The sequence below is a fragment of the Corvus kubaryi genome, unplaced genomic scaffold, assembly GCF_017639235.1.
Source record: "Corvus kubaryi isolate FWS band 111438036 unplaced genomic scaffold, C.kubaryi_AGA036_p1.0 47712, whole genome shotgun sequence".
Taxonomy (NCBI): Eukaryota; Metazoa; Chordata; class Aves; order Passeriformes; family Corvidae; genus Corvus; species Corvus kubaryi.
In genome coordinates, this window is record NW_024581320.1 from 489 (window position 1) to 28,081 (window position 27,593).

General features: G+C 62.6%; 2 protein-coding genes across 3 annotated transcripts; one reads left to right on the forward strand and one right to left on the reverse strand.

The window, feature by feature from the left end:
• The first annotated feature begins 1,156 nt into the window (after positions 1-1,156).
• On the forward strand, positions 1,157-12,507 carry LOC121672298 (syntaxin-binding protein 1). 2 transcript variants are annotated; one of them, XM_042044904.1, is made up of 19 exons: positions 1,157-1,262; positions 1,428-1,509; positions 2,226-2,302; positions 2,482-2,560; positions 2,665-2,768; positions 3,487-3,635; positions 3,943-4,027; positions 4,196-4,326; positions 4,716-4,823; positions 4,938-4,998; positions 5,575-5,640; positions 5,783-5,863; positions 5,965-6,103; positions 6,294-6,403; positions 6,523-6,624; positions 7,754-7,839; positions 8,529-8,683; positions 9,535-9,658; positions 10,760-10,867. In XM_042044904.1, exons 1-18 carry the CDS (start codon positions 1,218-1,220, stop codon positions 9,642-9,644), a joined length of 1,770 nt encoding a protein of 589 aa, XP_041900838.1. In that variant the 5' UTR covers positions 1,157-1,217; the 3' UTR covers positions 9,645-9,658; positions 10,760-10,867. The 2 variants fall into 2 exon arrangements, with proteins under 2 accessions (XP_041900838.1, XP_041900839.1); XM_042044905.1 differs by lacking the exon at positions 9,535-9,658 and having other exon boundaries at positions 10,760-12,507.
• Positions 12,508-12,659: 152 nt separating this feature from the next.
• LOC121672297 (microtubule organization protein AKNA-like) lies at positions 12,660-23,503 on the reverse strand. Its single transcript, XM_042044903.1, is given in 23 exon segments — positions 12,660-14,584; positions 14,843-14,999; positions 15,313-15,432; positions 15,919-16,020; positions 16,109-16,264; positions 16,440-16,543; positions 16,679-16,852; positions 17,125-17,311; positions 17,462-17,685; positions 17,869-17,975; positions 18,069-18,276; positions 18,442-18,615; positions 18,691-18,818; positions 18,901-19,060; positions 19,158-19,258; positions 19,366-19,425; positions 19,922-20,026; positions 20,028-20,080; positions 20,220-20,379; positions 20,833-20,907; positions 21,372-22,327; positions 22,454-22,726; positions 23,398-23,503. Coding segments are annotated over 22 exon segments (3,948 nt in total). The 5' UTR covers positions 22,614-22,726; positions 23,398-23,503; the 3' UTR covers positions 12,660-14,307.
• Positions 23,504-27,593: the final 4,090 nt, after the last annotated feature.

Consider the following 27,593-nt stretch of genomic DNA (forward strand, 5'->3'; position numbering starts at 1 on the left):
GCCCCCTTTCCCAGCCCAGAGCTGCCCTGCACCCCCTGGCCCCATGGAGAGGCCAAAGGATGTGACCAAGGGCAGGAAGGACCCCGAGTGCAAGCCCTGTGTCCTTCTGGGGCTGCCCCCAGGCTGGGAAAGGAGCTGGATGGATGTGCAGTGGCAGGAATGGTGCTTGGGAAAGGCTGTTTTCTCCAGGTTTTGCAGCAGGACAGACAGACAGCGACACTCAGAGGCTCCTGTTTTATCCCTGCTCGCACCAGTGCCAGCTCTGGACCCTGCTGGGCTTTACCCAGGGAGCCAGCACCCACAGGGAAGGGTCCCAGGGCTGAGGCCACCAGGGTGACACCCTCACACCTCTGGTTTGTGATTTAGAGACATTCCTTAACTGGCTTTTTATTGGGCATTTCCATCCCCATCCCTGGGACCAGGGGCTCAGAGCAAAGCCCTGCAGGGATGAAATCCAGGGGAAAATGCTCTGTGAGGATATGGCATGGACTCTTCCTGAGGCTCAGCTCTGCGAGGGACAGTGATTCACACACCAGGGTCAAAGCAGACCTGCAGGGTTTGGGGAGCACCTTGCTCCCCCAGAACAGATGTTTAGGCAGGAGGGCAAGGCTTGAACCCCCCTTCCTACAACCTGACCCCAAAGGTGACGTCTCTGTCCCACTGCCACTTCCTCGTGTCCCTGAACCTGCATCTCACAGGGAGTTGGCCCGGGGCAGGAGCAGGGGAATTTTGGGTGGGGGGCTCCCAGGGGTGCTGCTGTCCTGCCTGGTTGCATAAGCCCAGCAGCCACGGGAGGTGAAATGGGATTGTGAGGGATTACAAGGAACAGGCTCAGGCCGCTGGATTCTTGTTTCTAAAAGGAGCTCTTAAGCTGCTGTTGTTTTCCCAGCACTTTGGATTAGGGCTGAACCTCAGGGGGCAGCCTCCAGGCTCCCCAAAGGGACCCCCCAACCAGCCCATGCTCCCCACCAGCCTGGGGTCTGTCTGTGAGTGCCAAGCATGAGAGAAAAACAGGGCTGGGGGGTGACTACCCTTCCCTGGGTACCCCAAAACCAGCCCCATCCCCTCCTTCATCCCCAGTGAGGCACGGGGTGAGGGGGGCTCAGCGTGACCCTGCACATGGGTGGGGGTGTGGTGCCCCCAGTGCAGCCCCTGGGGTGCTGTAGGAGGGACACTGGAGTCTCACCCTTGCCCATATCCCCTTTCTTCCAGAGATTATGCACGATGTGATCCGGAAGGTGAAGAAGAAGGGGGAATGGAAGGTGAGCACCAAAACCGGGGTGGGGCCAGGAGAGGAGGAGGCGGGGAGGAAGCAGGGAAGGGGGCAGGTGTGGGCAGGGTGGGGAAGGGGAGGGGAAGGGCAGGACGTGTGTTCCCAGCTCCCAGGGAGCTCCCAGGGCGCTCACAGGGCGCTCACCTGTCCCCAGGTGCTGGTGGTGGACCAGCTGAGCATGCGCATGCTCTCGTCCTGCTGCAAGATGACCGACATCATGACGGAGGGCATCACCAGTGAGTACCCCCTCCCTGCCTCCCACATGCCCTGCAGGAAGGGCCAAATCTCCCTCTGCACCAGGGCACCTGCAAAGGCATCTCCAGGCTGGCACGGGGCGGTTGGCACAGCCCCCACCCTGCCCTGTCCCACTTGGGATGGAGCCACCCCAGCTCCCAGCGCCCATGGCCAGCTCCTGCTGCCAGGCTGGAGTTCCACAGGTCCCTCCTTGCCTGCTGGGGCTGGAGCAGCCAGAACACTTTGTCTCCTGGCACTCCTTCGGTTCGAGGAGGGGACCAGGTGTTGGTTTTTATCAGCCCAATAATTAAACAGCTCCTGCAACACTTGGGAAGGAGAAGGAAACTTCAGGCTGGGTCGTGGGAGGTGTTGGGGACAGTGGGTACAGCCAGAGCTTCAGCTCCAGGTGGTCTCCTCCATCAGGGGGATGTGAGGATGAACCCAGGAGCAGCAGCACAGGAGCACGGACAGATCCATGGCCCCTGGCCAGGTGCTCGCACCCTCAGCTCCAGCAGGGACCACGGGGCTGGGATGGGGTGGGCAGGGGTGCCCCAACTCCTGGGTGGGCAGGGACGAGTGGCTGGGGGGGTTTTGGACATGGAGGGGTTGGCAGGGCTGGTCTTGGGCTGCCATTGGGTGTCCAACAGCCCTGCATGGCTGAGTGCCCTGCCCTCACCCTCCCTGCCATGATCCCTGCATCCCTGCTTTTTCCCCCAAGTTGTGGAAGACATCAACAAGCGCCGGGAGCCGCTGCCCAGCCTGGAGGCCGTGTACCTCATCACCCCCTCCGAGAAGGTGAGCACGCTGTGGGACACAGGGGCAGGGCCTCTGGCCGGGGTGAGGTGCTGGGATGGGCAGCTGTGCCCATGGGAAGCATCCTGGCTCCAGTGAGGCTGCCAGGGTGGTGGGATGGAGGTGCAGAGCTTGCCCCCAGTGCCATCCTGCCCAGCCCAGCTGCTCCCTCTCTCTTGCAGTCCATCCACTCCCTCATCAACGACTTCAAGGATCCCCCCACCTCCAAGTACAGAGCTGCCCACGTCTTCTTCACTGACTGTGAGTACCCGGAGGGCAGGGACAGTCGCTGAAGCGGTGCCAGCAGGTGGGGAGGGATTTGGGATGGAGAGATGCTGAGCACCACCCTCCTCCTCCCCTCACAGCCTGTCCCGACGCCCTCTTCAACGAGCTGGTGAAATCCCGCGCTGCCAAGGTCATCAAAACCCTGACGGAGATCAACATTGCCTTCCTCCCTTCCGAGTCCCAGGTGAGCTTGGGCTGGGGTGGGACAGGGGCTGGGACAGCTGGGGGGGGTCCAGGTCCCTCTGCAGCCCCTCAGGGTTTGTGTTACAGCCTTGCACCCCCAGCTGGCTCAGCCCTTCCTCCCTGTCTCCTGAGATTACTGCCCAGGCTGATCCTGAGGGGGATTTAGCGGGTGCTGTGCCTTGGCCCCGTGCCCACAGCTGCGCTGGTCAGCTCTGCCACCAGCACAGCCACCAGCCAGGGGCACCAGGGAGCTGGCCCCGAGCCATCTGCTGCTGCTGGGGACAAAGGGACCAGGGGGCAGACGGTTCGAGACCTGTTTGGTGCCATTAACCCTTCAATCCTCAGCATTCCTAGGGAGCGACCTCTTGGCATCTTCATGTGCAGCCAAAATGGCTGCTGGTTCTTACTGGGGGCACAGCTGGTGTGTTTCTGCTTGTCCCCAGGTCTCTGGTTCCCTGCCTGAGAGCGGGTGATTGCTGAGGGCAAGGGTCTTCTGCCTCCTCTGATCACCTGGGATAGGGATCCGACCATGGAGCTGGAGCTGGGGTCCAGGGGGCTGGAAATTCTGAGGGATGTCCCAAGCATCACTGAGCTCCAGCTCCCTGGTCCCAGGCTCGGCTGGGTCCATCTGGGGATGAATCTGGTTTCCAAATCCCGCTGGGGTGGGGCTGCTCTCCTGCAGACATCCCCCTCTGACCTCCCTCCCGCTGCACCCCCAGGTTTATTCTCTGGATTCGGCCGACTCCTTCCAAAGCTTTTACAGCCCCCACAAGGCCCAGATGAAGAACCCGATCCTGGAGCGCCTGGCAGAGCAGATTGCCACGCTCTGTGCCACCCTGAAGGAGTACCCGGCTGTGCGGTACCGCGGGTAAGGCCAGGGTGGGCATCACAGGCCATGCCGTGATGGTCAGGGCGTGGGGGTGGACGGGGTGGTGGCATGGACAGACATCCGTGCTCAGTGTAAACAGGCCCAGACTGATGCTCTGGAGAGCTGGGGGGGTTGGGATCCTGAAATCTTAAGTGGCACCGAGGCAAAGTGGAGCTCGTCGAGGAGAGGTGCAACAAAACCTCCTCAGGTCCCTCCTCTGCCACGAGCCAAGGATGTTGCACAGGGAAGCCAACATCTCCTCCCATCCCGTGCCCTGTGGGCTGACCTGTCCCCCTGCCTCCCCCAGGGATTACAAGGACAATGCCATGCTGGCACAGCTCATCCAGGACAAGCTGGACGCCTACAAGGCTGATGACCCCACCATGGGTGAGGTGAGCGGTGCTGGCAGCCCCGGGAGAGGGTGTGGGATGTAAAGTCCCACTCAACCTCTGCCCTGTGGCAGCCACAGACCCCGAGTGAGGACCCCAAAACAGCCCCCTGAGCACCTGTGGGGCCGAGGGAGCCCCAGCCCGGTGCTGATGGCTCTGCTGTGTCCGCAGGGTCCAGACAAGGCTCGCTCCCAGCTCCTCATCCTGGACCGTGGCTTTGACCCTGCGTCCCCGGTGCTGCACGAGCTGACCTTCCAGGCCATGAGCTACGACCTGCTGCCCATCGAGAACGATGTCTACAAGTGAGTGCTGTGCTGCCATCCCCACCAGTCCTGGGACAGCCCTGAGGCCAATCCTAGAGCAGGAGTTGGGAGCTCAGCGGCCCTCCATCCGTCACGAGTCATCCACTGGGAGCCACCAGTGCTGCCAGCACTCTGGCTGGGCTGATGGGCAGGGTTGGGACAAAAAGGGCTTTACCAGCCTTCAGCCCTCGGCCCCTTACCAACATTTAGGAGTTGAAGGGGTACAAGGAGGCAAGAGGTCGATCCCGGTTGAAATCGCTTCGCTGCTGGCACAGCCAAGAAGAGCCCTCATGTCCCCCCATGTCCCCAACCTCCCTAAACGCAGCAGCGAGGGGGCTGTGTGCGCCCTCAGCCCCATCCCCAGCCTGGCATCCCTCCCCTCATCCCAGGTATGAGACGAGCGGCATCGGCGAGGCCCGGATCAAGGAGGTTCTCCTGGATGAGGACGATGACCTGTGGGTCACCTTGCGCCACAAACACATCGCCGAGGTGTCCCAGTGAGTGTCCCTGGGGTGGTTTGCTGGCTGGGTGGGACGCTGGCTTGCCGTTGCCGCCCACCCCGCTGTGAGGGTCCCCTCCCCCTCACAGCTCTGCTCTCCTCCTCTCCCCAGGGAGGTGACTCGGTCCCTGAAGGAGTTCTCTTCCAGCAAGAGGATGAACACGGGTGACAAGGTGACCTGATGCATCCACCGAGCTGGGGACAGGCTCAGCCGTGGGTTGGCACATGGTGGGGTCTCCTGGGGGCACTTTGCCAAGGAAGAAGGGTGGTCAGGTTCCTGGTGGGGGGAGTGGCAGGGAGTGCCAGCCCTACAGCTGGGGCTGGAAATGGGGTGCTTTGGGAGAGCTCTGCACCCAGGGATCAGTTTGTCTCCAGCACAGGGTCCGTGCACCTCCCACAGCAGCTGCTCTGTCTCCATTCCCTGAGTTGGTGGCAGGGAGGGGACCCTGGTGGCAGTAGGATGTAAAAGTGGCCAGGGCTGAAAGGACCATCTGAGCCCCAGCTAGGCACACGGGGATTCTGGAGGAAGATCCTCAGGGGATTTCTCCCCACTACACCCCAGTCTGCAGAGCTGCAGACCCCCACTGCCTCTCCTCTTCAGTGAAGGAGGCCTGGCAGTGACACGTCAGATGTCACCAAACCCCCACGGGGGGCTCAGTGGGGACAGAAATCCTTGGCAGGGTCATCCCCTCTGTGCTGGTGGCCCCCAGGTTGCTGAGGGTGAGTGACCACGTCCCCTTCCCTCGCAGACCACCATGAGAGACCTGTCCCAGATGCTGAAGAAGATGCCGCAGTACCAGAAGGAGCTCAGCAAGGTACGGGGAGGGGACATGGTGTGTTCAGTGACCGAGCCCACCCGGGAGCAGGGGGTGGCAGCTCTCCCCTGGCCACGGCTGGTGGCACAGGGACCCTCAGCTGCTGCCAGCACTGCAGAGGTGACCGCTCTTGTGTCCCCAGTACTCGACCCACCTGCACCTGGCTGAGGACTGCATGAAGCACTACCAGGGCACTGTGGACAAGCTGTGCCGAGTCGAGCAGGTACCAAACACCTCCCCCAGCCCCACATTCCCACAGGAACAGCAGGGGCTGTGGCTCCACCCTCCCAGCATGGAGGGGTAACGAGCACATGTCCCCTACAGGACCTGGCCATGGGCACCGATGCTGAAGGCGAGAAGATCAAAGACCCTATGAGGGCCATTGTCCCCATCCTGCTGGATGGCAACGTCAGCACCTATGACAAGATCCGCATCATCCTGCTCTACATCTTCCTGAAGAACGGTGAGGGGGACGCCTGGGCAGGGGTGGGGGTGGGCAGATCCAGGTTTGGCCAGGACGATCCAGCTGGGAAAACCCAGCCCTGCCTCCCTGACCAGCACCAGGCTGAGTGTCCTAAGGTGGCAGCAGAGGGGCTGTGTCCCCTTGGTGACACGTTCCCGAGGAGAACACCCCCTCCCTGTTGCATTCCCAGGAATCACCGAGGAGAACCTGAACAAGCTGATCCAGCACGCCCAGATCCCAGCAGAGGACAGCGAGATCATCACCAACATGGCTCACCTCGGGGTGCCCATCATCACAGACGTGAGTGTCTTCCTCCTGCTGCCCTGCCCCTCTGCCCTGGCGGTCCTGTCCCTCCCGGGGTGGCCTCGGGGGTGTCCCTGCCGTGTCTCAGGGTGTCCCTGTGCTCTCTCTGTGCCCAGTCCACGCTGCGCCGCCGAAGCAAGCCGGAGCGCAAGGAGCGCATCAGCGAGCAGACCTACCAGCTGTCCCGGTGGACCCCGGTGATCAAGGACATCATGGAGGTGAGCCAGCGAGAGGACAGGGCTGGGGGACAAAGCAGGGAATTCCAGAGCCACCCAGGAAAGGAGCTTTGCTCCCAGCCCAAAGCCCGACACCTCTCTCTGGGCACTCGTCCTCCAGGCTGCTCCCTGCCCGGGATGGCAGCATGGTTGGGATATTTTGGGAGGCTTTCCTGGCCTCACGAGCCTCCTGGCCCAGGTGGGATGCAGAGAACCACAGAATGTGCTGAGCTGGAAGGGATCCCCAAGGATCATCCAGTGCAGCCCCTGGCCCTGCCCAGACCCCCCAACAGCCCCACCCTGGGCATCCCTGGCAGCGCTGTCCAAACGCTCCTGGAGCTCTGGCAGCCTCGGGGCCGTGCCCATTCCCTGGGGAGCCTGGGCAGTGCCCAGCACCCTCTGGGGGAAGAACCTTTCCCTGCTCTCAGCCTGAGCCTGCCCTGGCCCAGCTCCAGCCGCTCCCTGGGTGCTGTCCCTGGCCCAGGAGCAGAGATCAGAGCTGCCCCTTCTCTTCCCCTCATGAGGAAGTTTTAGACCCCAGTGAGGTCTCCCCTCAGTCTTCACGGCCCAAACCAGGCTTGCCCAGCACCCCAGTGCCTGTACTGCCCAGCAGTACAAATGCAGTAACAAACTGGCTGGTTGTGTGTGTGCCCCCACGGCCACCAAGGCTGGGTGGCCTTGTCACAGCCTTGCTCACGTCCCAGCTGAGCCAGGGGACGGATGTGGCTCTGTACAGCCGTGCCTGTACCCTCAGGAGCTGTCCCAGGAGCTCTGCACTTGGACAGCCCTGGGCAGTTCAGTGCTGCCTCTGCCCTCAGGCCAGCAGAGCTCCCTCAGGTCCCAAAAGCACAGAGTTTTGTCGCAACCCCCACCCCGCGATGGCTTCACCCCCAGAACACCCCTCAGCCTCACGCCCGGGACAGAGACAAGGACCCCCAGGTGGCACTGGCCCTCGGCCACTGGTGATGCAGCAGCGGGTCCCCTGTGCTGGAGGGGGATCCCAGGGCTGAAACCTCCTGCTCCTGAGCTCCTCAGGAGGGGAATCCTGGGTGCAGCCCTCCCGAGGGGCTGTGGGGCCGGGGGCTGTGCCTGGCTCCTCGCTGACCCTGGCCCCGTGGCTCTCTGCCCTCAGGATGCCATCGATGACAAGCTGGACACCAAGCACTACCCGTACATCTCCACCCGCTCCTCCGCCTCCTTCAGCACCACTGCCGTCAGGTGGGTGCCCCTCCTGCCCTGTCCATCCCCACCCGGATCACTGTCAGCATCCACCCAGAGGGGCTGGATCCAGCAGCAGCTCTGGGGGCTGCTCTGAGGGCATTGAGGCATCCGTGCCTCAGTTTCCCGTCAGACACTTCATGTCTCCATTCCCTTGAGGCATCCCATTCCTCAGTGTCCCTCCAGACAGCCTGTGTCTCTGTATTCCTTTAGGAATCCCTTGTCTCCGTTTCCTTCAGGCATCCTGTGCCTCAGTTTCCCTTCAGGCATCCTGTGTCTCTGTTTTTCTTTAGGTATCCTGTGCTCCAGTTTCCCTACAGATATCCCATGTCTCCGTTTCCCTTTAGGAATCCCACGCCTTCATTTCCCTTCAGGCATCCCGTGCCTCAGTTTCCCTTGGGGCATCCCATTCCTCAGTTTTCCTCCAGGCATCCTGTGCTTCTGTTCCCCTTTAGGAATCCCATGCCTCATTTTCCCTTCCGACTCCTGGTGCCTCAGTTTCCCTTTAGGAATCCCGTGCCTCAGTTTCCCTTTAGGAATCCCGTGCCTCAGTTTCTCTGCCTGTAACAGCGAGCAGCCACTCGTGGCTGGAGCACTGGACTTGCCTTGCTGTGGCAGCAGTGTCTGTGGGATTTAATGAAGATGTGGTGCCTCGTGCCCCTCCTTCACCCTCCTCTTCCTCTCCTCAGTGCCCGCTACGGCCACTGGCACAAGAACAAGGCCCCCGGCGAGTACCGGAGCGGCCCCCGCCTCATCATCTTCATCCTGGGCGGGGTGAGCATGAACGAGATGCGCTGCGCCTACGAGGTGACACAAGCCAGCGGCAAGTGGGAGGTGCTAATAGGTGAGTGGTGGCCCCGGGGCTGGCCCCTCCTGCTGGCTGCTCATCCCACGCTCCATCCCGCAAATTCCTGGCTCCAGACGACTGCGGGAGCTGGAACTCTGCGGAAAGGTTTTCTCCGGACATCTGTTGTCACCCCTGTGTGTCCCCTCCCCTTCCCCATGTGGGTTGCGTCACTCCAAAACATCCTCATTTTTGCTTCCATTTTCTCGTCTCCTTTGGCTGGTTTTCTCTGAGCGGGGCTGGGTGAGAGGGGAGGAGGTTTGGCAGCTCGGATTGCTCCTTGGTTTTGGGGTCATTACAGGAGGAAAAGTGCAAAATAAAGAGGGGTGCAAACAGGAACCACGGTTTTGAGTTGCACAGGACGTGCGACAGGACATGCTCAGGGTCAGCTCCCATCTCTGCTCCCAGGGGAGCTGTGAGGCAGGCACAGAGGACACGGTGGAAACTCTACCAGGAGCTGTTAGGTCCCCTAAAATTCCTCCGGGAAGCACAGCTTGGATACACGCCTCACAGGGCAGAGGCAGGCGTCCTTCACCATCTCATCTGAGCCCTGCATTCTTGCCCTGGATGCCTGGTGGAGCCTGTCCCTGGCATCTCTCCTGCTCCTTGGGAGCAGCATCCCAGTCTGCACCACTTGCTGCCCCAGCTGTGTCACCCCTGTCACCGGCCACCCATCCCAGCTCCATCCTGCCTGTCACCCACCCCATCCCGCCTCTCTCCGGGGTCCATCCCCTGCATGCGCCTCCGGAGCTCCGTCCTTCCTCTTCCTCGCCCCAAAAGCAGCTGCTGGTGGTGGTGGTGGCGCGGGGGAGCCTCAGCGCAGCCGTCAGCCCCGCTCTGTTCTCCCGCAGGTTCTACTCACATTCTCACTCCCACCAAATTTCTCATGGACCTGAGGCACCCCGACTTCAGGGACTCCACTAGGGTATCATTTGAGGATCAGGCTCCAGCAATGGAGTGAGCCAAAGAAACCAAGTAAAGGCAGCTTACTAATGAAAAAGAAACTCTTCCTCCCCGAAGGGTTTTCTTTGATTCTTCCGTTCCTCCTTTCTTTGGTTGTTGTTTTGGGGTTTGTCGGGTTCTCCGATAAGAAAATGCTTGCGGTTCCTCCGACCAGGTGGAAAAGCATCCGGCGTCGCTCCATCATCCCTCAGCCATGTCCCCTGGCCGGCTCCTTCATGCCATGAGTTCCCCCTCGCCAGGGCCGGAGGGGTCAGGGTCCTGCCTGCCCCACAGAGGCGTCCCAGGGCCGGGCAGGGGGATGAAGCTCCCGGGATGCTGCTGCAGCAGGGCTGGGGGAGAGGGGCAGCAGTGGAGACCCCAGCACTCGTCCTGGTCTGTCCCCACAGGCTGGGCACTGCTGGGACCCCCCAGCTCTGCGGTGCCTTGGGACTGGAATCCCACTCAGCTCTCGGACCCCTTGGATAGGCAGGAGCCTCCCGACATTGCAGACCCCAAACCCTGCTCTGGGGTTTAGCTGCTGCTGGTTTCACCAGTGAGTGCCACCCTGGCATCCCCCGTGTGCTGGTCCCTGCAGTGCCAGGGTGGCTGTGGGGCTGAGCCACTGTGGGCACCGTGCTGGGGGACCCCCGAGCGAGGGGCAGCAGGAGGCAAGAGCCCTTTTCCTCCTCTCCTCCCACCCCTCGCAGCCACCTCTGTGTCCCCAGGATGCTCCGTGCAGGTTGGGGGACCTGGGGAAGGTCCCTCTGTGCCGGCTGTTCCCTGCATCCCACACCCCTGCACCCCACCAGTGCCTCCTGCATCCCCCGTGGGTCCTGGAGCGACCCCAGTGCCACAACCCCCCTGCACCGGCACCTCCCGGCCCCCGCCTCACCCCGCCAGCTCCATCCCTCACCTCCATCCCTCCTTCTCCATCCTTTTCCCGTTCTCCCTGCCCCCACAACCTCCCCCCCGTCCCCACAGACTGCATTTCCTCGCAAGCATTTCCAGCGGCGCGGGGCCGGCGCCGCCAGGTAAGGGGGACCCGGGACAGCGGGGACGGCGGTCGGGGCGCAGCGGGGTGGTCCCAAAGCCATCACTGATCCCCTCCCACCCCCTTCTCCTCTGCTCCCACAGGGTCCACGCACATCCTCACCCCACAGAAACTGCTGGACACGCTGAAGAAACTCAATAAAACAGAGGAAGAGAGCAGCAGTTAAAAGGAAACGCTGTCACCACTCGATGCCAACCCCACGTCCCCGCTGGGCGCCCGGCCCCGGGTGCCACCCTGCACCCAGTGGGCCCAGCTTCTCTCTTGTTCTTGTGTTGACCCCCTCCTCTCCCCTCCCAGCGCCTCCCCCATCTCATTTTATCCACAGGGAGGGGATAACAGCCAAAAAAAAAAAGAAAAATAATATATATATATATATAAAGAAAATGGATGCATTGTGTTTAAGAGAAAAAGGAAAAAAAAACCCAAATCTATATATTTGTAGCTGCAGCTGTGGGAAGTGCCCAGGAGCTCATTGCTGAGTACCCATCTGCCCATTGCTAGTGAATGTGGTGGGGAAATGACAGAAAACCACATTGTTTTGGGGAATGCTCCTCCTTGGGGTCTTGTGTGGATGGGAGGACAGATGGACGGACGCCCCACACCGCTCCACCCGCTGCTCAGGCGGGCGCCGGGCTGGCACCACCTTCTGTCCCATGGCGTTTGGGGTGGTGGGTGCTCCTTCCAGATGTGCACACCAGCATCTGGATGGGAATTTGGGATGAGGGTGCAGCCAGGACACTTCACACCGTGGCAATTCCCATGTGAAAAAGGGACCAAACCGGTCAAAACTGGGAGCTGGGGCCTGTCTGCTTGCATGGCCCTGCTGCAGCCCCGCCTCCCTCTCTCTGGGAATTCCTTCTATATATATATATATATAAAACAAAAATCTGTTTTTTATATATATATATATATATCTATATATCTCTGTGCTATCTCTCCATGGATACCTCTCCCCATCCATCCCCACGGAAGCTCGGTCCCCGTGCCCGGCTCCGCTCGTGTCGTCCTGTGGTGAAGCGTTTCTGAGCGTGCCGTCACCCTGAGGCCCCCCCAAAAACCCTCTGGGGCTCCCTAAAACCCCTCTGGGCCCTCCCCAAAAACCCTCTGGGCCTTCCCCAAATCCCTCTGGGGCCTCCCCAACCCTCCAGGCCCCCCTCCAAACCCTCTGGACTCTGTGTATATTAATGACTGTGTCTTGTGACGTTCTTACGAGCTTGGTGTATAGTGATTTCCCCAAACCTCTGATTTGAGTTGGGTTTTTATTTGACGCCCCTGGATTGCCCCCTCTCCCCTTGCCATTAGATGCACTGCAATATTTTGGGGTCTATGGTTTTGTTCTCTTCCCCCTGAAGGCTGTGACCCCCCCTTTTCCTTCCCCAAAATTGCTCTTTCTTGCCTCGTTGGTGGTTTAGCCCCCCCCCTTTTTCCTTTCCCTTCCCGTCTGCTCCTTGCCCATAAAGTTAAATATATATTTTTAGGGCAAAGGCTGTATCATTGCACTGATATTTGTTGGTTCCCCCTCGGTCTCCCAGCCCGTTTCTGTTCCTCCTTGGTTTAGCAATGCAAATGCTTCAGGATCTTGTATGTTGGACATTATTATTATTATTTTTTTTTTCTGTTACAGTTATTTATATAAAAAATAATTTATCAAAAAGGAAAACTTTAAAAAAAAAATAATCTAGTCTGTCTTGGAACTTGTTTACCTTGAAATTACTGGAATCTAAATGTTTGAAAGTGTTGAAGCACAAACATGTATCATCTCTGTATATCTGTTCTTCTGTACTAAAGCACTCGAGTGACTAAATAAAAGCGATCTCCATCCCTAGTGCAACTGGGGCTGTGCTGTGCTGCTCCCTCGGGGCCAGGAGAACAGGGAAAAGGCATGGGAAAATATTCCATCTGACCCCAAGGGAGGGCTCCTGGTGTGGTGATGCCAAACCTCCCCTGAGGAGTGGCTTTGGGGAAGGAGAATCAGCACACGAGTCATCCAACACCGTTTATTTCCTTCAAAAATAGGCGATTTCTTCGTACAAAATGCCACCCCAGGGCGTTAAAAAATAGGGGATAAGGAAAAAAACCCCATCATTTGGTCCTGGCTACTGCTTTTGGGATAATTAACCACACTTCCCACACACTCCCATCACACCCTGGCTGGGCTGGGGCAAGTCACAGCTTCCAGCTTGGGGACAAACATGAGCAGAGGCAACCAGAGATGCATAAAACTTCTTTTAAATCCCCCAAACCTCTTTAAAATGCCCCAAACTTCTTTAAAATCCCCTAAAAAAGGGGGAGAGACAGGCCCATTCCCAGCCCCTCTGGGCTCGTGTCAGGATCAGGCTCAGGGAGAGCTTGGATGGCTCCAGGCCTGAGTCACGCACTGATCCCACCCCCCACATGTGGGTATTTGTACAACAAATAAAAGCAAAAATAAATACATTTGACACTGGCACTTCAGGTAGGTCCTACAGATAAACACAGGCTGGGGTGTTGGGGATGGAGCAGGGCATTAGGCTGGACCCATCCCAGGAAAAGCTGCCCCGACCACATGGTTTTCCCTAAAGAACAGGCGCTAACTCATTAGAAACCCAGCTGGGAGGGACCAGGGGCTCTGCAAACCCCACACCTGCTTTGGTCTCAGCAGGTGGTTTTTCCTCTTCCAGCCCAGATCCCCTGGAAATCCCAGGGGGAAAAACCTCAAATCCTTCATTTTATTTGATGCTGTGGGCGGCCACATCCAGGCATGAGCAGAAAAAACCCCACAAATGCCCTAAGGGTTGTGCTGGAAATGAAAACCAGAATTTATATAGATATATATATATATATATGTATCCATAAGAAGATATATCTGTGGAATCAGATACAGATCTGTATATACCCAGATCTATTTATATCTGTCTCTCTAGATATAGATCTATAAATATAGATAAGGTCTATATCCAGATATATCCGTTTATAGATACACATATATCGCACAAACATATTACAGACCATCAATCAACGCTCAAAAGAGTGACTGAGCTGCTCACTAGCTACAGAAATTCACATAAAAACCACCAAAAAAAAGAGTTTCCCCAAGGAGGATTGTGCTGGGTTCAAGTCCAAGGGCAGAGGGGTTGAGCCCCCTGAGGAGGCCTAAAGGTTGGGAAAGGGGTGGGATAGGGAATCCCAGGAAATCCCAGGAATCCCAGGAAATCCCAGGAATCCTAGGTATTGCTGCCCACACAGGCACAGAGGTAACACAGCTGCCAAGGGGGCTCGACCTGTGCAGGGCCCACACGAGGTCAGAGCATCCCCACAAGTGCTCAGGGTGGGGTGGCCACTGCCTTGGGGGGACACAGGGCCACCCCATTGGTCCCAAGGGATGCTGCAGGTCCCAGGAGATTTCTGCCCACGCCATCCCCCCCCTCCTGCAGCTTGAGGGGGTCCCGAAAACGGCCAGACAGACGGACAAGCCATGCAGGAACTGCAGGGAGAGCGGGAAGGGGGGTGGGAGCCAGGGCAGGACACCCTGGAGACACCTCCAGCCCTGCTGCCCCCAGACTTGGCAGGGAGCACCCAGTGCAGGGACGCTGAGGGGGCCCATCCTCCTCCTCCTCGTGGCAGGGAGGCTTTGGAGGTGCTGGTGGGACCCTCAGAAGAGGCAGGAGCCGCGCAGGCCCCGCGCCCGGCCCAGCTCTGCGGCCAGTGCCCGGCTCATGCGGGTTGTGGTCAGCCTCACGCTCTGGGCAGCCTCCACGGCCCGGCTGAGTGACCAGTTCAGCTCCTCCAGCTCCTCCAGGTCCAGGCTCAGGCAGCGGTGGTGGCCCTGGGGCCGGGGGGGACTCTCTGCCCGCCGGGGCCCCGCGGGGACACTGAGGGGGACCCCGGCCAGGGCTGGGGCTGAGGTAGGAACTGTGGGGGAGCAGTAGCTGGGAAGGAGAAGGGACATGGGCTCAGCATTGCTCAGTGGCTGTGGCCCCACTCCACCTTATCTGTATCCCTCTTCCCTATCCCCTCCATCCCCACCCCCTAAACACAGACCCCCCCCCCCCAACAGGAGCTGGTGGCCATGTCACCCCATTGCCATGGGCAAGCCAGAGGGTCCCTGGGGGGGACGGACAACCCTGCACCCCTGGGGGATGCTGACCCCTTCCCTAAGCCCCCTCCCAGCCCCAGGGCATCCTTACAGCATGGAGGGCACATAAGGCACGAGGGGGACGGGTGCCAGGCAGACGGTGGCAGCGGTGGCAGCAGGGGTGGCTGCCAAGTACCAAAGGCCGCGTTGCTCCGGCTTCTTGGCTCCAACGCGGGGGCCTGGGGGACAGGTGCCACCAGGGCCACGCTCTGCTGAGGGGAGGGAGGTGGTTAGATGTCCCCAGGGGGGTTAGATGTCCCCAGAAGGGTTAGGTGTCCCCAGAAGGGTTAGGTGTCCCCAGGGGTGCGCATCGCGTGGCAGCCCCAGGTGCCATCACCCCCTGTGCCACACCAGGCAGCCACTGCTGGGTGAGCACACCTGAACCCCAGGTGCCAGGTGGCACCACTAGCTGCCACTTCTGTCCCCAAGCAGTGTCAGGGGGCTGAGGTTGTTCCCTGTCCCCCCACCCAGCCCCCACACAGGGATGAGCTGTGCCAGGCATGTGTCACCCTTGTCACCCACCAGATGCAGCTCTGTCCCTGCTGCCCGGTGCACCCATGGGTGCCCGGCAAGTGGGGCAGGACGTCCTCCTCGGGGTGCTGTGCTGGGGCTGCCAAGTGGCATCACCCCCCCCAAATCCAGCTGTGGAGAGAGGAAATTGGGAATGTCCCGTGGGACCCAGCCAGAGATGTTTGGGAAGAGCTGAGGGGTTTGAGGGGGCTGATGGGATGGGAGGGAGGGAAAGGAGGGTCTGCAAAGGTGGGCTCTGCACTGGCACCTGGGACAGGGCTGGGGACAGGTGACACCGATCCCGGTGACACCAGGAATCCCGGGGAATCCTTGGAACCCCAGGGAATCCCAGGAAACCCCAGGTATTTCTGCCCCCACAGGCACAGAGGTGGGGGACCCACACGAGGTCAGAGCATCCCCAGAGCATCTCCAGAGCTGCTCAGATTGGTCCCCCTGGGGACGGTGGGGTCTGGCTGAGGGACAGTGGGGACAGCCTCAGGCCATGAGGAGTGGGTTTTCTATTCCCTCCCTGAGCCTCCCCAGTTAATGAATTAATTAAAGTCGTTAGCAGCCGTTAGGGGTGGTAGGGAGAGCTGGAAGGGGCTGGGGGCCACTCACCTGATGCCATCCTGCCCCTGTGACATCGGGGACACCCCGAGGTGCCTGGCTCCTCTCGGGGTGCCGGGGTGGCACGTGGTGTCCCCGCCTGGTACCGTGTCCCTGCCAAAGTCCAGCGTGAGCACGGCCAGGGTCCCCGAGGCGAGGGTGGCCGCCCTCAGCCCCACCACCGAGCGCCAGCAGCACCCACCTGTGCACTGTCCCCGAAATGTCACCGCCCCCGGGGGGTTCCCACGGTGCCTCCGCAGGGACGGCGGTGCCCGGGGCCCGGCGGGTGAGGGCTCTGACCCCGAGGCTGCGGCGGAGGACAGGGAAGCGGGGCGGGATCCGCTGGGATCCTCCAGACCTGCAGGACCCGCCCTGGGCTGAGCGCTGAGGGGTCCCGTGGGACCACCAGGACCCGGCCCCACAGTCCTGCAGCCCCAGAACATCCTGCTCCGTTTGGGGAGGGGAAGTGGTGTGCAGGGAGCAGCGCGTGTCCTCTGTCCCCTCTGTCCCCACCCTGGTGAGGTCCCACTTACCGAGGTCCAGCTCCGGCCTGTGCCGTGGCAGCGAAGCTGACCTCTCCCTCCATGTGGGTGTGACCCCGGGGGCCACCCTGCCCCGCACCGGGGGGCTCGGGTCCCTGCGGAGGGGACAGAGATGCTGTCACCAGGCTGGCAGCCAAACCTCTCCCTGGTCACAGCAGAGGTGTGGACAGGCCGAGGCTGGGGGTGTCCCCACGCTGCCCCCACACCCCCAGGTCCCTCCTGCCACCTACCCCGACGGTGCTGCATCCTGGGGGGACGATGGTCCGCTGGCCACTGGTGGCCTCCTGGCCGGGGTGCCACGGGGAGTGGCTTTTCCCTCGGGGTAGCTGCGGGAGCGGCGCAGACTCTCCTCCAGCCTCCGCCGCAGCCGCCACACCTCGTCCTGCAGCGCCCGGATGGCCTGGCTGCCCCAGGACAGATGTCACAGTGAGGGGGGGCTGCAGCCAGCGGGGACCCCAACAGTGCTGGGTGCCCTGGGGGAGCATCAGCGACTCCCTCCCAGATCCCCCATCCCCAGCACCGGCACCCAGCAGCTGTGACGCTCCCCAAAACCAAGCCTGGGGCTGGGCTGGGCTGGAGTCCGGTCTCAGCCGCCACATGGGTGCCCAGTGGGTGCCTTTGGGGGGTCCCTGTGTCACCCAGTGGGGTTTGAGGAGGTGGGGACACCGACACTCACTTGCGCTCCAGACGGGAGCCCAGGAGGTCACAGGGAGCCGGGTCGAGGGACGGCGGGTCGGGGGACAGGAGGGTGGGGGATGGCGTTTGGGGGGATGGCAGGGGGCTGGTTGGGCTCCTGGCCATGGCTGCAGGGTGGTCACTGGCGCTGGCACAGCTCCTGTCTCCCACCTCTGAGTCCGTGTGAGCTGGGGAGGAAGGGGAGCACAGCGAGCCAAGGTCAGAGAGCAGAGATTGGCACACACCTCCCTCCAGGAGGTTTGGGAACCCCAAAAACCAGAGCCACAGAGCCGGGGCCTCCCCAGATCTCTGTCCCTCGCCAAGCCCTGTGCACTCACTGCCATCACCGTCGGCGTCCGGCCCTGCCTCGCTGCTCTCGGCCCAGCGAGGGGGGGAGCTGCTCTGCGAGGGGCTGCTGGGGGGCAGCCGGGGCCCCCCTGTGCCCCCCGGGGGGTAGATGCCCATCAGTGCTGTCTCGGAGGGAAGCGGGGTCATCTCTCTCTTCCGTGGGGTGAGGAGGGTGGTGGGGATGGGGATGGACGGTCCCAGAGAGCCCGGAGTCCTGGGGAAGGGACAGGCAGCCCCCAGGGCTCATCCCGGGCCACGGGCACCCTGCACATCTCCAACCCCCCCTGAACCCCGCTCCCCACACCCTCACTGCCTCTCCCGCAGTGCCTGCTCCTCCTCAATCCCCCAAATCTCGCAGGCAGAGCCGAATTCCCGCAGGCAGGAGCGCGGGCCGTACCCTGTGCCAGCGGGATGCTGCTCGGGGGTGTGCACGGGGGGTGACACCCTGCTGGCCTCCGAGCCCACGAAGCCACTGTCGGTCTCTGGGGACACGATGCGCTGCTCCTGCAGAGGCACGGGGAGAGCAGGATCGGTGCCCAGCACCCCGGGACCCCTGGGGGTGCAGGCAGGTGGGGACCTGCAGTCGCAGGGACTCACCTTGCGGGGCCCGTGCTGGGTGGCAGCGCTGCCTGTCCCACTGCTGCGGCGGGACAGTGGCACCCGCGGTGGCCCAGGGACACCCAGCGGGGGCTTGGCAGAGGCTGGCGGCTCCTCAGCAGTGGCAGGGGATGGGTGGCCCCGTGTGTCCCCCAGGTTCGGGGGTCCTCTGGGGGGAAGTGTCGCAGCTCTTCTCTCCGGGAGGTGCCTGTGGGGACGGGATGGAGCAGGAATGATGGGGCAGAACAACCCAAAAGGTGATGAATGTCCTGGTGCAGCTCTGCCATGGAGGCCGTTTGCTCTGAGGTAAAACTGGAGACCCTGAGGTAAATCTGCTCACCCCTGCCTGGGGACTCGACTCGACAGCACTTACAGAGGGAGGGTCTCGATGTTGGCCCCCTCCTCGAGTGACCGTGTCCTGCAGGGGACCTTGCTGGGGCCACCATCCCCTGCTGTGGCTGCATCCACCTCCTCCTGGGATCCGCTCTCCGCCAGGCTCAGCTGCTCCAGGCTCAGTGACTCCGGTAAGGACTTGAAGTGCTGGTACCTGGGGAACCCACGTGTGGGTTTGGGGATGTGTTCCGTGCCCGTGTCCCCACTGCCCCGCTGCCAGGGCACTCACTGCTCCAGCAGGTCCCCGAAATCCTCCTCCACTTGGCGCTGCTTGTGCCACAGGGGCCAGGGCAGCCCCCCTGCCACCCCCTCGCTGTCCCCCGCTGTCCCCCGGGGACTCTCCACCAGCGCAGGGCTCTGCTGGACACAGCAAAAGAGGCTGAGAGAGGCAACCCCCACAACTGCAGCGGGGTGGGGAACCTTTGCACCCCCAGCTCACCTCGGGGCGGGGGGAGTGGACGACCGGCGGGGACGGGGCTGGGGGGCAGCGGGGCTGCGGGGGGGCCTGCGGGAGGGACTGCCGCCTGCCCCCCGGCTCCAGCCGCTCTTTCAGCCCCTCCAGGCGCAGCCCCAGGCGGTAAATCTCCCCTTCCACCACCCTGCAAGACACCAGCCATCAGTGCAGGGGGGACAGCGACCCCCGGGGACTCTCCGGAGGCTCTGGGGAGGGGGGTGGCAGGGGGATCGAGCACGTACCGGTCAGGATCAAAACCCTCCGCAGCCCCCGGGAGCTGCTGCCGGCCCCGCAGGTATTCCCGCTCCAGCGCATCCTGTGCGTCCTTCAGCATCCTCATCCTCTGCGGCACAAGGGTGCGGGGTCCGAGCCTGCCCACTCGGCTCCGGGCACCGCCACCCCCTGCTCCTGCCAGGGCTGGGCTGGTGGTCCGGGAAGGGGCTGACGCACCTGGAGCTGTTTCGAGGGTGTGGGGGTCCCTGCACGCATCCAGCTTTCGAAGGATTCCACCTGGCCAGGATTGCACGGCCTGAGCCCGGCCCTGCAGCCCCCCCCTCCGCAGCTCCCCCCAGACCCCCTCCCTGCTGCCCCCCATATGCAGCATCCCCACAGACTGCTCCAGAGCAATCCCCCACCTCAGACCCCTCCCCAGCCCTTCCTTCCTTCCCAGCTCCTTCCCAGCACTGCACAACACTCCCGCTCCCCACAGGCCCCTCTGGCAGCATCTCCCCCAACCCTCCAATCCAGACCCCCTCCCCAGCTCGCCCCAGCACCCTCCTCAAACCCCCTCTGTCCGCAGCCCTCCCCCTAGCCCACCACCATAACCTCCCTCCCCTCAGGCTCTCCAGAACCACCCCCAAATCCCCTCCCTGCAGCCCCCACAGACCCCACCAGCACTGTCCCCAAGAGCCCTCCTCCATGCAGCCCCTCTAAAGCCCCCTCCAGCTCCTCCCCGCAGCCCCCCAAGTCCTCCTCCCGGCCCCCCCAGTAGCCCCCCGGTCCTTACCTGTGCCTGCAGCCTGCGGCTCTGCCCCGCCAGCGCCCGGGTGAGCCGGGGGCCGGGGCAGCAGCACGGCCCGGGGCAGGCGGGGCAGCCCCCCCCCGGGCGGAGGAGGGGACCGAGGTTGGGGTGAACCCCCCCGCTCTGACGGTCCCGAGGCTGCAGCTGCGAGAAAACACGAGGACAAAGTGACCCCGCAGCACCGGTGACGGCAGCGTGGGGAAGGGGCTGCGGGGAGCATCCTCCCCCCCTAGAACCGGAGCAGGAGGGCGGCGAGCGGGACAGGGGACACGGATCAACACACCTGCACCTGGCGGGGCTGGGGCTGTGGCCGGGGCTGTGGCCATGCCCAGAGCCGCTGTCCGCGCCTGCGGGATGCTGAGGGTCATCACCCGGCACCCGGTGGCCACGGTGCCCACGGCGAGGCTGCGGCTGGGCTGCGGCGGGTCGGAGAACAGGCTCACCTGGGCAGGGAGAGTGGGTTCGGGAACTCAGCCTGCACCGTGCCCCGGGGACACCCTGCAACACCCCACGGGCACAGCAGGGGAGGGGGTGAAGGCGGCGACACGCGTGGGGGGGGCGGTTGGCACAGCCCTGCCTCAGTTTCCCCACCCGCGCAGGGCGGGAGGTGGCGGAGGGGACACGGGGACGCGCTTCCGCCTGTAACCCTGCCATTCCGGGGACAATCCGGCTCAGCCACCGCCCTGGCACGGAGGGGACCCTGCCAGGGGAGGGGGGCGCGGTGGCCCCCCAGTCTCAACCTCCTCTCCCTGGGCTGGGACTGCTCAACCGCAGCTCCCCGGGAGGAGGAAGAGGAGGGGGGCCGGGGGAGGAAGACACAACAGATAACCTCAGGGGGGGGGGAGCAGAGTGAGGCCCCCCCCCCCCCCCCCAGGCACCCTGACCCTCCCACCCACCCTGGCGCCCAGGCGCAGCTGGTCGATGGTGTTCTCAGCCTCGGCGTACTTGGTCAGCAGCTTGTGGTAGTCGTCCTGTGGGGAGGGGACAGCAGTGAGTGACAGCGGGGGGGGGGGGGGGGAATGCCCGGGGGGTGGGTGATAAAGAGGGGAGGCAGCCTTCAGTGGGGTGCGGAAACCTCCCCCTCCAAAACACCCGACCCATCTGTGCAGATGTGGCCCCCGTTTCTCCGTGCGGGGAGAGCTCCCCTCTTCTCCCAGGGGGACAAGCATCCTGAGGGTGACAAGCTGTGGGGGGGTGACCAGCATCCCAGGGGGACACGAGCATCCTGTCCCCAGCCTGAGCGCTGCCCACATCCCTGCTCCTTCCCTCCTCGCCAGCTCCAGGCAGGACCGGGAAGGGGTGACCAGCACCAAACCCCCCATCGGTGTCCCAGAGACAGCGACACCTCCATTTCCCCTGCACCCCCTGCTGCTCCCAGCCCGGATTCCCTCCCAGTTCGCCCTCTCTGGCTGAACTGGGGGGAGCCGGGCGTTACCTGGAGCTGCTGCACCAGCGCCGTGGCTTGTCTGGGGGACCTGAACTCCTGCGGCAGCGCGGCCGTGCTGGGGGGCTGCGAAGGGACCCCCTCCCCATTGCTCAGCAGCACCTCCCGCACGATTTCGGCCGGAGATTTGAAGCCGATGGGGCCGCCGGGGCCGCGGGGGCGGGCGGGCAGCACCCGGCCCCGGGGTGGGCGGTAGCTCTGGTCGAACTTCACCCGCGCCTCCACCTTGGAGAGGTCGGGCAGGGGGTGGTTGAGGCGCCCTCGGCCGTACTGGGTGCTCTCGGTGCCCGTTCCCGAGGGATCCCTCGTCCCCTTGCCACCCGCTCGCCTCCTGGGGCTCAGGGACCGGGACTGCCGGGCGGGCTTGGGCGGCACCACGGCGGGCGCTGCTTTCTTGGGCACTCGGGATCTGTCGTGCCCTTGGGCTGCCGGGGGGTTCCCGGTGTCTCGAGGCTCCCCGGTGGGTGCCAAGCCGGCGGTGCTGGGGGCTGGCAGCCCTGTGCCAGCTGTCTGCGGCTCGGGGACAGGCTCAGGGCTGGGGTCATCGGTGGAGAGCTGCAGAGGGAGGCTCCGTCTCGGGGTCCACTCCTGCCTGTGCCCCCCGATGGTGTCGCCGGCCGTGCCCCAGCCCCGGTGCTGGCGGGACGGGGTGGCAGGGCCAGGGCTGGTGTCCGACAGCCCTGAGATGTCCCCCCCGTCCGTGCTGCAGCCCCGGGGCTGGCAGAGAGCCCGGCCGTCCCTCAGCACCTCGGGGCTGCCGCTGGAGCCCGAGCCCCAGCGGCCCTCCGAGGACAGCTCGGGGTAGGGCTCCCCATCGCTCTCCGCCCCCCAGGGCCCCTCGTCCTCCCCGGAGCTGCCCCGCTCCTCATCCTCCTGGGCCAGGTCCTGCCGTGGGTGCCAGCGCCCCTCGTCTGCCGGGGACCCCTCCTCCAGGTCCTCACTGTCACCTGCAAAACACCCGCACCGCGGGGCTGTCGCCACCCAGACCCAGCCGGTGGCCCCGTCCCCCTCGCAGGCCCCTCCTGGGACATTTGGGACCACCCCTTTTGGGCAGGAGGGAGGGCAGGACTCACCCCACGGTGGGCTCCTGGCAGCCTCCCCCAGGCCGATGACCCCATCCTCGTCCATCCGCCTTTCAAAGTCGTCTTCTTCCTCCTCCTCCTCCTCCTCCTCGCCGTGCCAGCGCGTCAGCTCTGTTTGTGTCCAGCGCAGCCATGGTGCCGGGCTGGCCATGGCCGCGGGCGCGCCGGCCCCGTCACTTGTGTCGCTTCATGGCCCGGCGGCGGTGGCGGCGGGCTGGGGACCTTCCTTGTCGCGAATGTAGGTCACAGCATCGCCGCCGCGTCCTGGGGGGGCCGGGGGAGAGGGAGGGATGCTCAGCGGGACATGGTGGGCTCTGCTTGAGGTGTCTCCCCCACGCTGGTGGGGTTTGCCGTGTCCCCCAAATCGCGGGGACAACACCAATCCCCGATGATGGGGGGGGGACGCCCTCGGATCAGGCCCCCCCGCTCTGCACGCCACCACGAAGCTGGAGCTGCCACATCGCTCACAGCCGTGAGGTCCTCGTGGGGAAAGGCCACCTCTCAGGGCCACCCCAAAAGGTTTGTCCCCCTCGCAGGGAAGAGCCAGCCCGTGCTGGTACCCTGTGGATGTCACCCCAGCTGGGCAGCCGCAGCACCCTGGTGATCACCAGCAGTGCTGATGGGGAGGGGGCAGGAGCACCCCAAGACCCCTCTGGATTGTGGGGGCTGACAGTGAGAGGGATCCCAGCAGAGACCTGGCACACTCATTCCACGGATGACCCCAAAGCAGGAGCTCCCCCCTCACCCCCTCCCAGGAGCTCCAGCAGCAGCCGGAGGAACGCCGGATGCTGAAACCCCAAATGTGGGGTGTGGCAAGAAAGGCCGCGGGGTTTTCCCAGCGATGTCCCCTCTGCAAGATTTGAACCCTATAAGCCCAAATTTTGGCCATGAAAGGCCACAGCAGGGTCAACCAGCCCCATGCAGGGGACACTCACCCTGTACCAGCATCCCCAGGACACCCCCATCACTGTGACCCCATGGGGAGTCCTTCCGAGCACCCCAAAACCTTCCTGTGCCTGTGAGGCAGCCGAGCTTTTGCAGAAGGAGGAAATGATGTTTCCTGCAAGTTTGCAGGTGGCCACAAAAGTTTTAACCCCATCCGGCCCTGCGCAGTGGGGGCTGAACCCTCCTCCTGCAGCATTTTCCACCAAAACCTTTGTTTTTTAATCCAGTTCAGAGCAAAATGCTGTGGGAAGGCAGGGGAGGGAGATCCCTGGGACCATCAGCAGCTGGTCCTAAAGACATCAGCATGGGGATCTTCCAGGAGACCCAAAATTAAGCCTACAAGTGCCAAAATTCAGCCAGGTGGAGCCTCCCTTTGGAAATCTGGGGAAATTTCCAAGGCTGGGGTCCAGCTGGCCCCATCCTGGGACACTGCTCACAATCCCAGGGGTGCTGTGGCAGGACCCAGGCTCTGAGGCCCGTCCTGGCACATTTGCAGGCAGACAATTAAGGCAGCTTGTTACTGTGTAATTAGTGGCACGCAGAGGACAGCTTGACGAGCTAATGAAACCGCAGCACAGGGCCTGGGGTGGCTGCTCTCAGCCAGAGAGTGCTGCGGTGATTTTGGGGTGCTGCTGCCTCATGGATGGTAGTGATGAGGTGTAAACCTATCCATGGCACCCACATGCTCCAGGAAATGTCCTCTAACCCACTCCCAAGCCTCAGATCTGCAAATTCCCTGGGCGTTTGTGAGGTTTGGGGTTATTTTCCAGCAGCACCTGGCATCAAGGGCATTGTCCTTGCACCTGCCTTGCTCCCAACCCTGCCTGCATCCTTGGGGCATTCCAGGCAGGAGCAAAGCCCAAAGCGTCCCTTAGGGTCTTGCAAACCTCCTGGGGGGGTGGGGTTTACATGAGGTTTTTCCCCACACACCGAGGGGGTAACTCCATTCTCCACACCTGGAGATGATCCACAGCTTCTCCTGCCACCGGGAAGGACGGGGCTGCCTGTGGGATGCTTTGGGCTCTGAGCTAATGAAACCAAAGAGGGATTTTGGCTTTAGCTCCTCCCTGAGCTGGGGTGTTTCCAGCACGACGTCCTCACTCACATCCCAGAGATCTCCCCCTGCAAAGTGCCTCCCATCCCACCTTGAGCCCTGCAGGATCCCAGAGCGATGGGGAGCCCCAAACAGCACCCCCAGCATTCCCAGAAGGAGAGTGCTGGGTGAAAGCAGCCTGTACTGCTGTTTTATCCCTTTATCTTGGCATAAAGGGTTAAAACATTCCCTACCCATTTCTGGTGGTTCTTTAAAGAGATTTTGCATCTCTTGAAGGAGGCCGTGCCTCACTCACACACCATTGGCTGTCACCCCATTTCTGAGCAGCGGTCCCACGTGCACAGCCCACAGCAGCCACAGTCTGCAGGATCCACTTCCAGACCCAGCCACATTTATGGCTTTCCCAGAAAGTCCCTCTGCTGATGGTCACGGGGTGGCAAGAGTGAAAAATCTCGGATTTTTTTCACCCCCTCTAAGTGATTTTCTCACTGTTATGGGAGCACAGAAAAGCTTGGAAAATGATGTGGCTCTGTGCTCAGCAGCCACAAAGCAAACACAAACAACCCCAAATGTGTGTGCATAAATACATCCACATATTTTAATTTTCCTCTTTGAAAGCCAGGATTTTTGCAACAGGGCAACTGCAAGAAGAGCTAAAAAGAAATGTAAAGGCCTCAGCTAGAAAACTCCGACCTCTGCTGTGCCCCAGCCCCTCAGCCCCTCTCCTGCCCCACAAATCTCAGCCAGGGCTGTCCCAAATTGTGAAGGGAGGGATGCTCCCAGCAGCGATGAGTGCTGCCAGGTCTCTGCCTGTCCCTGCCCTCAGCTCCAAACCCCTGATCCTTTCCGGGGGCAGCGATCCCATCCCCATCCTGCTCCCTGCCCCGTGGGAAAGGCGGAGGTGCGAGGCTGAGCCCGCCCAGCTCGTTACACGTGTGCAGCAGGGAGGCAGCAGCAATCAAGGCCAGCACGAAGCCATCGTGGCTCCTGGGTTTATCAGCGGTGACAGCGGAGGAGACAGGAGCATCCTCCGCCCCAGGGCTCGCTCGGTGACAGGGAGGGGGGGGACAGCGCTGCTGTCACTCTGCCTTCACTGCCTTGTCAACCCTGGGCACAGCAGGTGGGGCTGGGGGGGCTCTCAACCCCACACCTCCATCCCCACAACCCCTGAGAGACGGGAAATAACCCCCCTTCCCTGTGCCCCCAAAATCACTTGCCTGCGAGGGGTTAAAGCCCCTCTGCACATCTGGGATGCTGAGGGAGCTTAATCCCCGTCCCAAGCAAAGGATGGATATTTTGAGTCTCGTTTAAGGAGGTTTGAAGGAGGCCAGAACGGCCTCGGGCTGGAACTTGGCAAGGGGCGTCTGCGCTCCAGGAGGGAGGAATTCGTGGTGTATAAACCCTTTTTTAAAGCCCACAGAGTCCCGTTTTTATAGGCATGAAAGAGGGCAGAGAAGCGGAAACGCTGCGTTCTGAGTTTGCATTATTTCCTACCAGAACAAGAGAGGCACCATCGCAGCGAGGAAGAGCCTGACAAACCTCCCTGGTCCTCTGGAAGCACATGCCTGTCACCATCACTGCGACGCCCACGTGTCACCTCAATTCCAGCGGCTGGAGGGGCCATGTCCCCCCCAGATCCCCCACGGAAAGGCACCAAAACCCCGTGGAAATGTCATTTTCCCATCACTTGCACTGAAGCAAAGCCCCACAGCAGGACAGGGAGCTCCTCTTTCCTACCTCCCCCTGGCACAGGAACCCTCTTGTCCTCGCTGGGGACACTCTGGGTGCATCCCCAGGGCTGAACTCCAGCACACCAGCACAGCCAGGGTTGGATGGCCATAATTCCCGTGAAGGACAGCCCTAATCCCTGTCTGGAGAGCGCTGCCGCTGTCACTGCGCCACAGCCGGTGGCACCGAGATCCCTTCTTAGCACAGGGCAGCGAGAGGCGGTGGGGACACGGCAGGGCAGGTGGCCGAGGAGATTGTGCTGGGGTGAACCAGCCACAGCTTCTCTGGGTAGCCTCTGCCAGGGCTTCACCACCCTCATAGGGAAGAATTTCTCCCCAATATCCCATCTAATCCTGCCCTTTGTCAGTTTGAAGCCATCCCCCGCATCCTGTCACTCCAGGCCCTTGTCCCAAATCCCTCTGCAGCTCTCCTGGAGCCCCTCTAGGCACTGGAAAGTACTCTAAGAGCTCCCTGAAGCTTTTTCATCCCCAGGCTGAAGAGCCCCAGCTCTCCCAGCCTGTACAGAAACTGCCGTGCTTTCCGGCAGCCCTTGAACTTTAAGAACCGATTTCAGCCCTGCCCTGAAGGTACCGAAAGGCTGCGGCTGAGCACGGGACACCCACGACACCCGCGGGCACCCGCCGGCTGCCAGGAACACGGCTGCCCTTGAAATAAAACACGGAACTGAAGCTGAACGCTGCTGCCCCGGCGACTTCCTCGGAGGAGCCGTCGGCAGCCACCCGGCCCCGCAGCCTCCGCCGAGCCCCGGCCGTGCCTCCGAGCCGCCTCCGCAGCCCCTGACGAAACTCTCCCGGAATCCTCCGGCCCCGGCGGGGAGGAGGCACCGCCAGGAGAAAAGTTATGACAAGTTTCCTCGGGGCCACGAAGGCTGCGATGGCGTGGGGAGGGCACGCCTCGGCCAGGAGCGGCGTGTCCCGCATCCTTCCCGGGGTGTCTCGCATCCTTCCCGGCGTGTCCCGCATCCCTCCTGGCGTGTTCCGCATCCCTCCCGGCGTGTTCCGCATCCCTCTCGGTGTGTCCCATCTCCTCGGCCGCAGGGACCCCGCCAGGGCTGGGGGCTCTCCTCCTCCACCCAGGGACCCCGAGCAGCTCCCGGCTGCGGGCCAGCCCTGCCCGAGCCGCGCTCAGCAGAGCCGGGGGCTCTGGATGCGGCCCCGGAACGGGGCCCGCGGGCTGTGCCTCCAGCTGTGTCTCCAGCTGTGCTCCGGCGGCGCCCCGGGGCCCCTCTCCTTCCTTCCAGCTGCAGCAGGCGGCTTGCAGGGAGCAGCCGAGCCATTCCCAGCCCCCCCGGGCACAGCTGGGGCACATCTGGCCCGAGGGCACCGCTGGAGAGACACCCCCCGCCCCGCGAGCGCCCCGCGCTGCCCACCTGTAGGGAGAGCC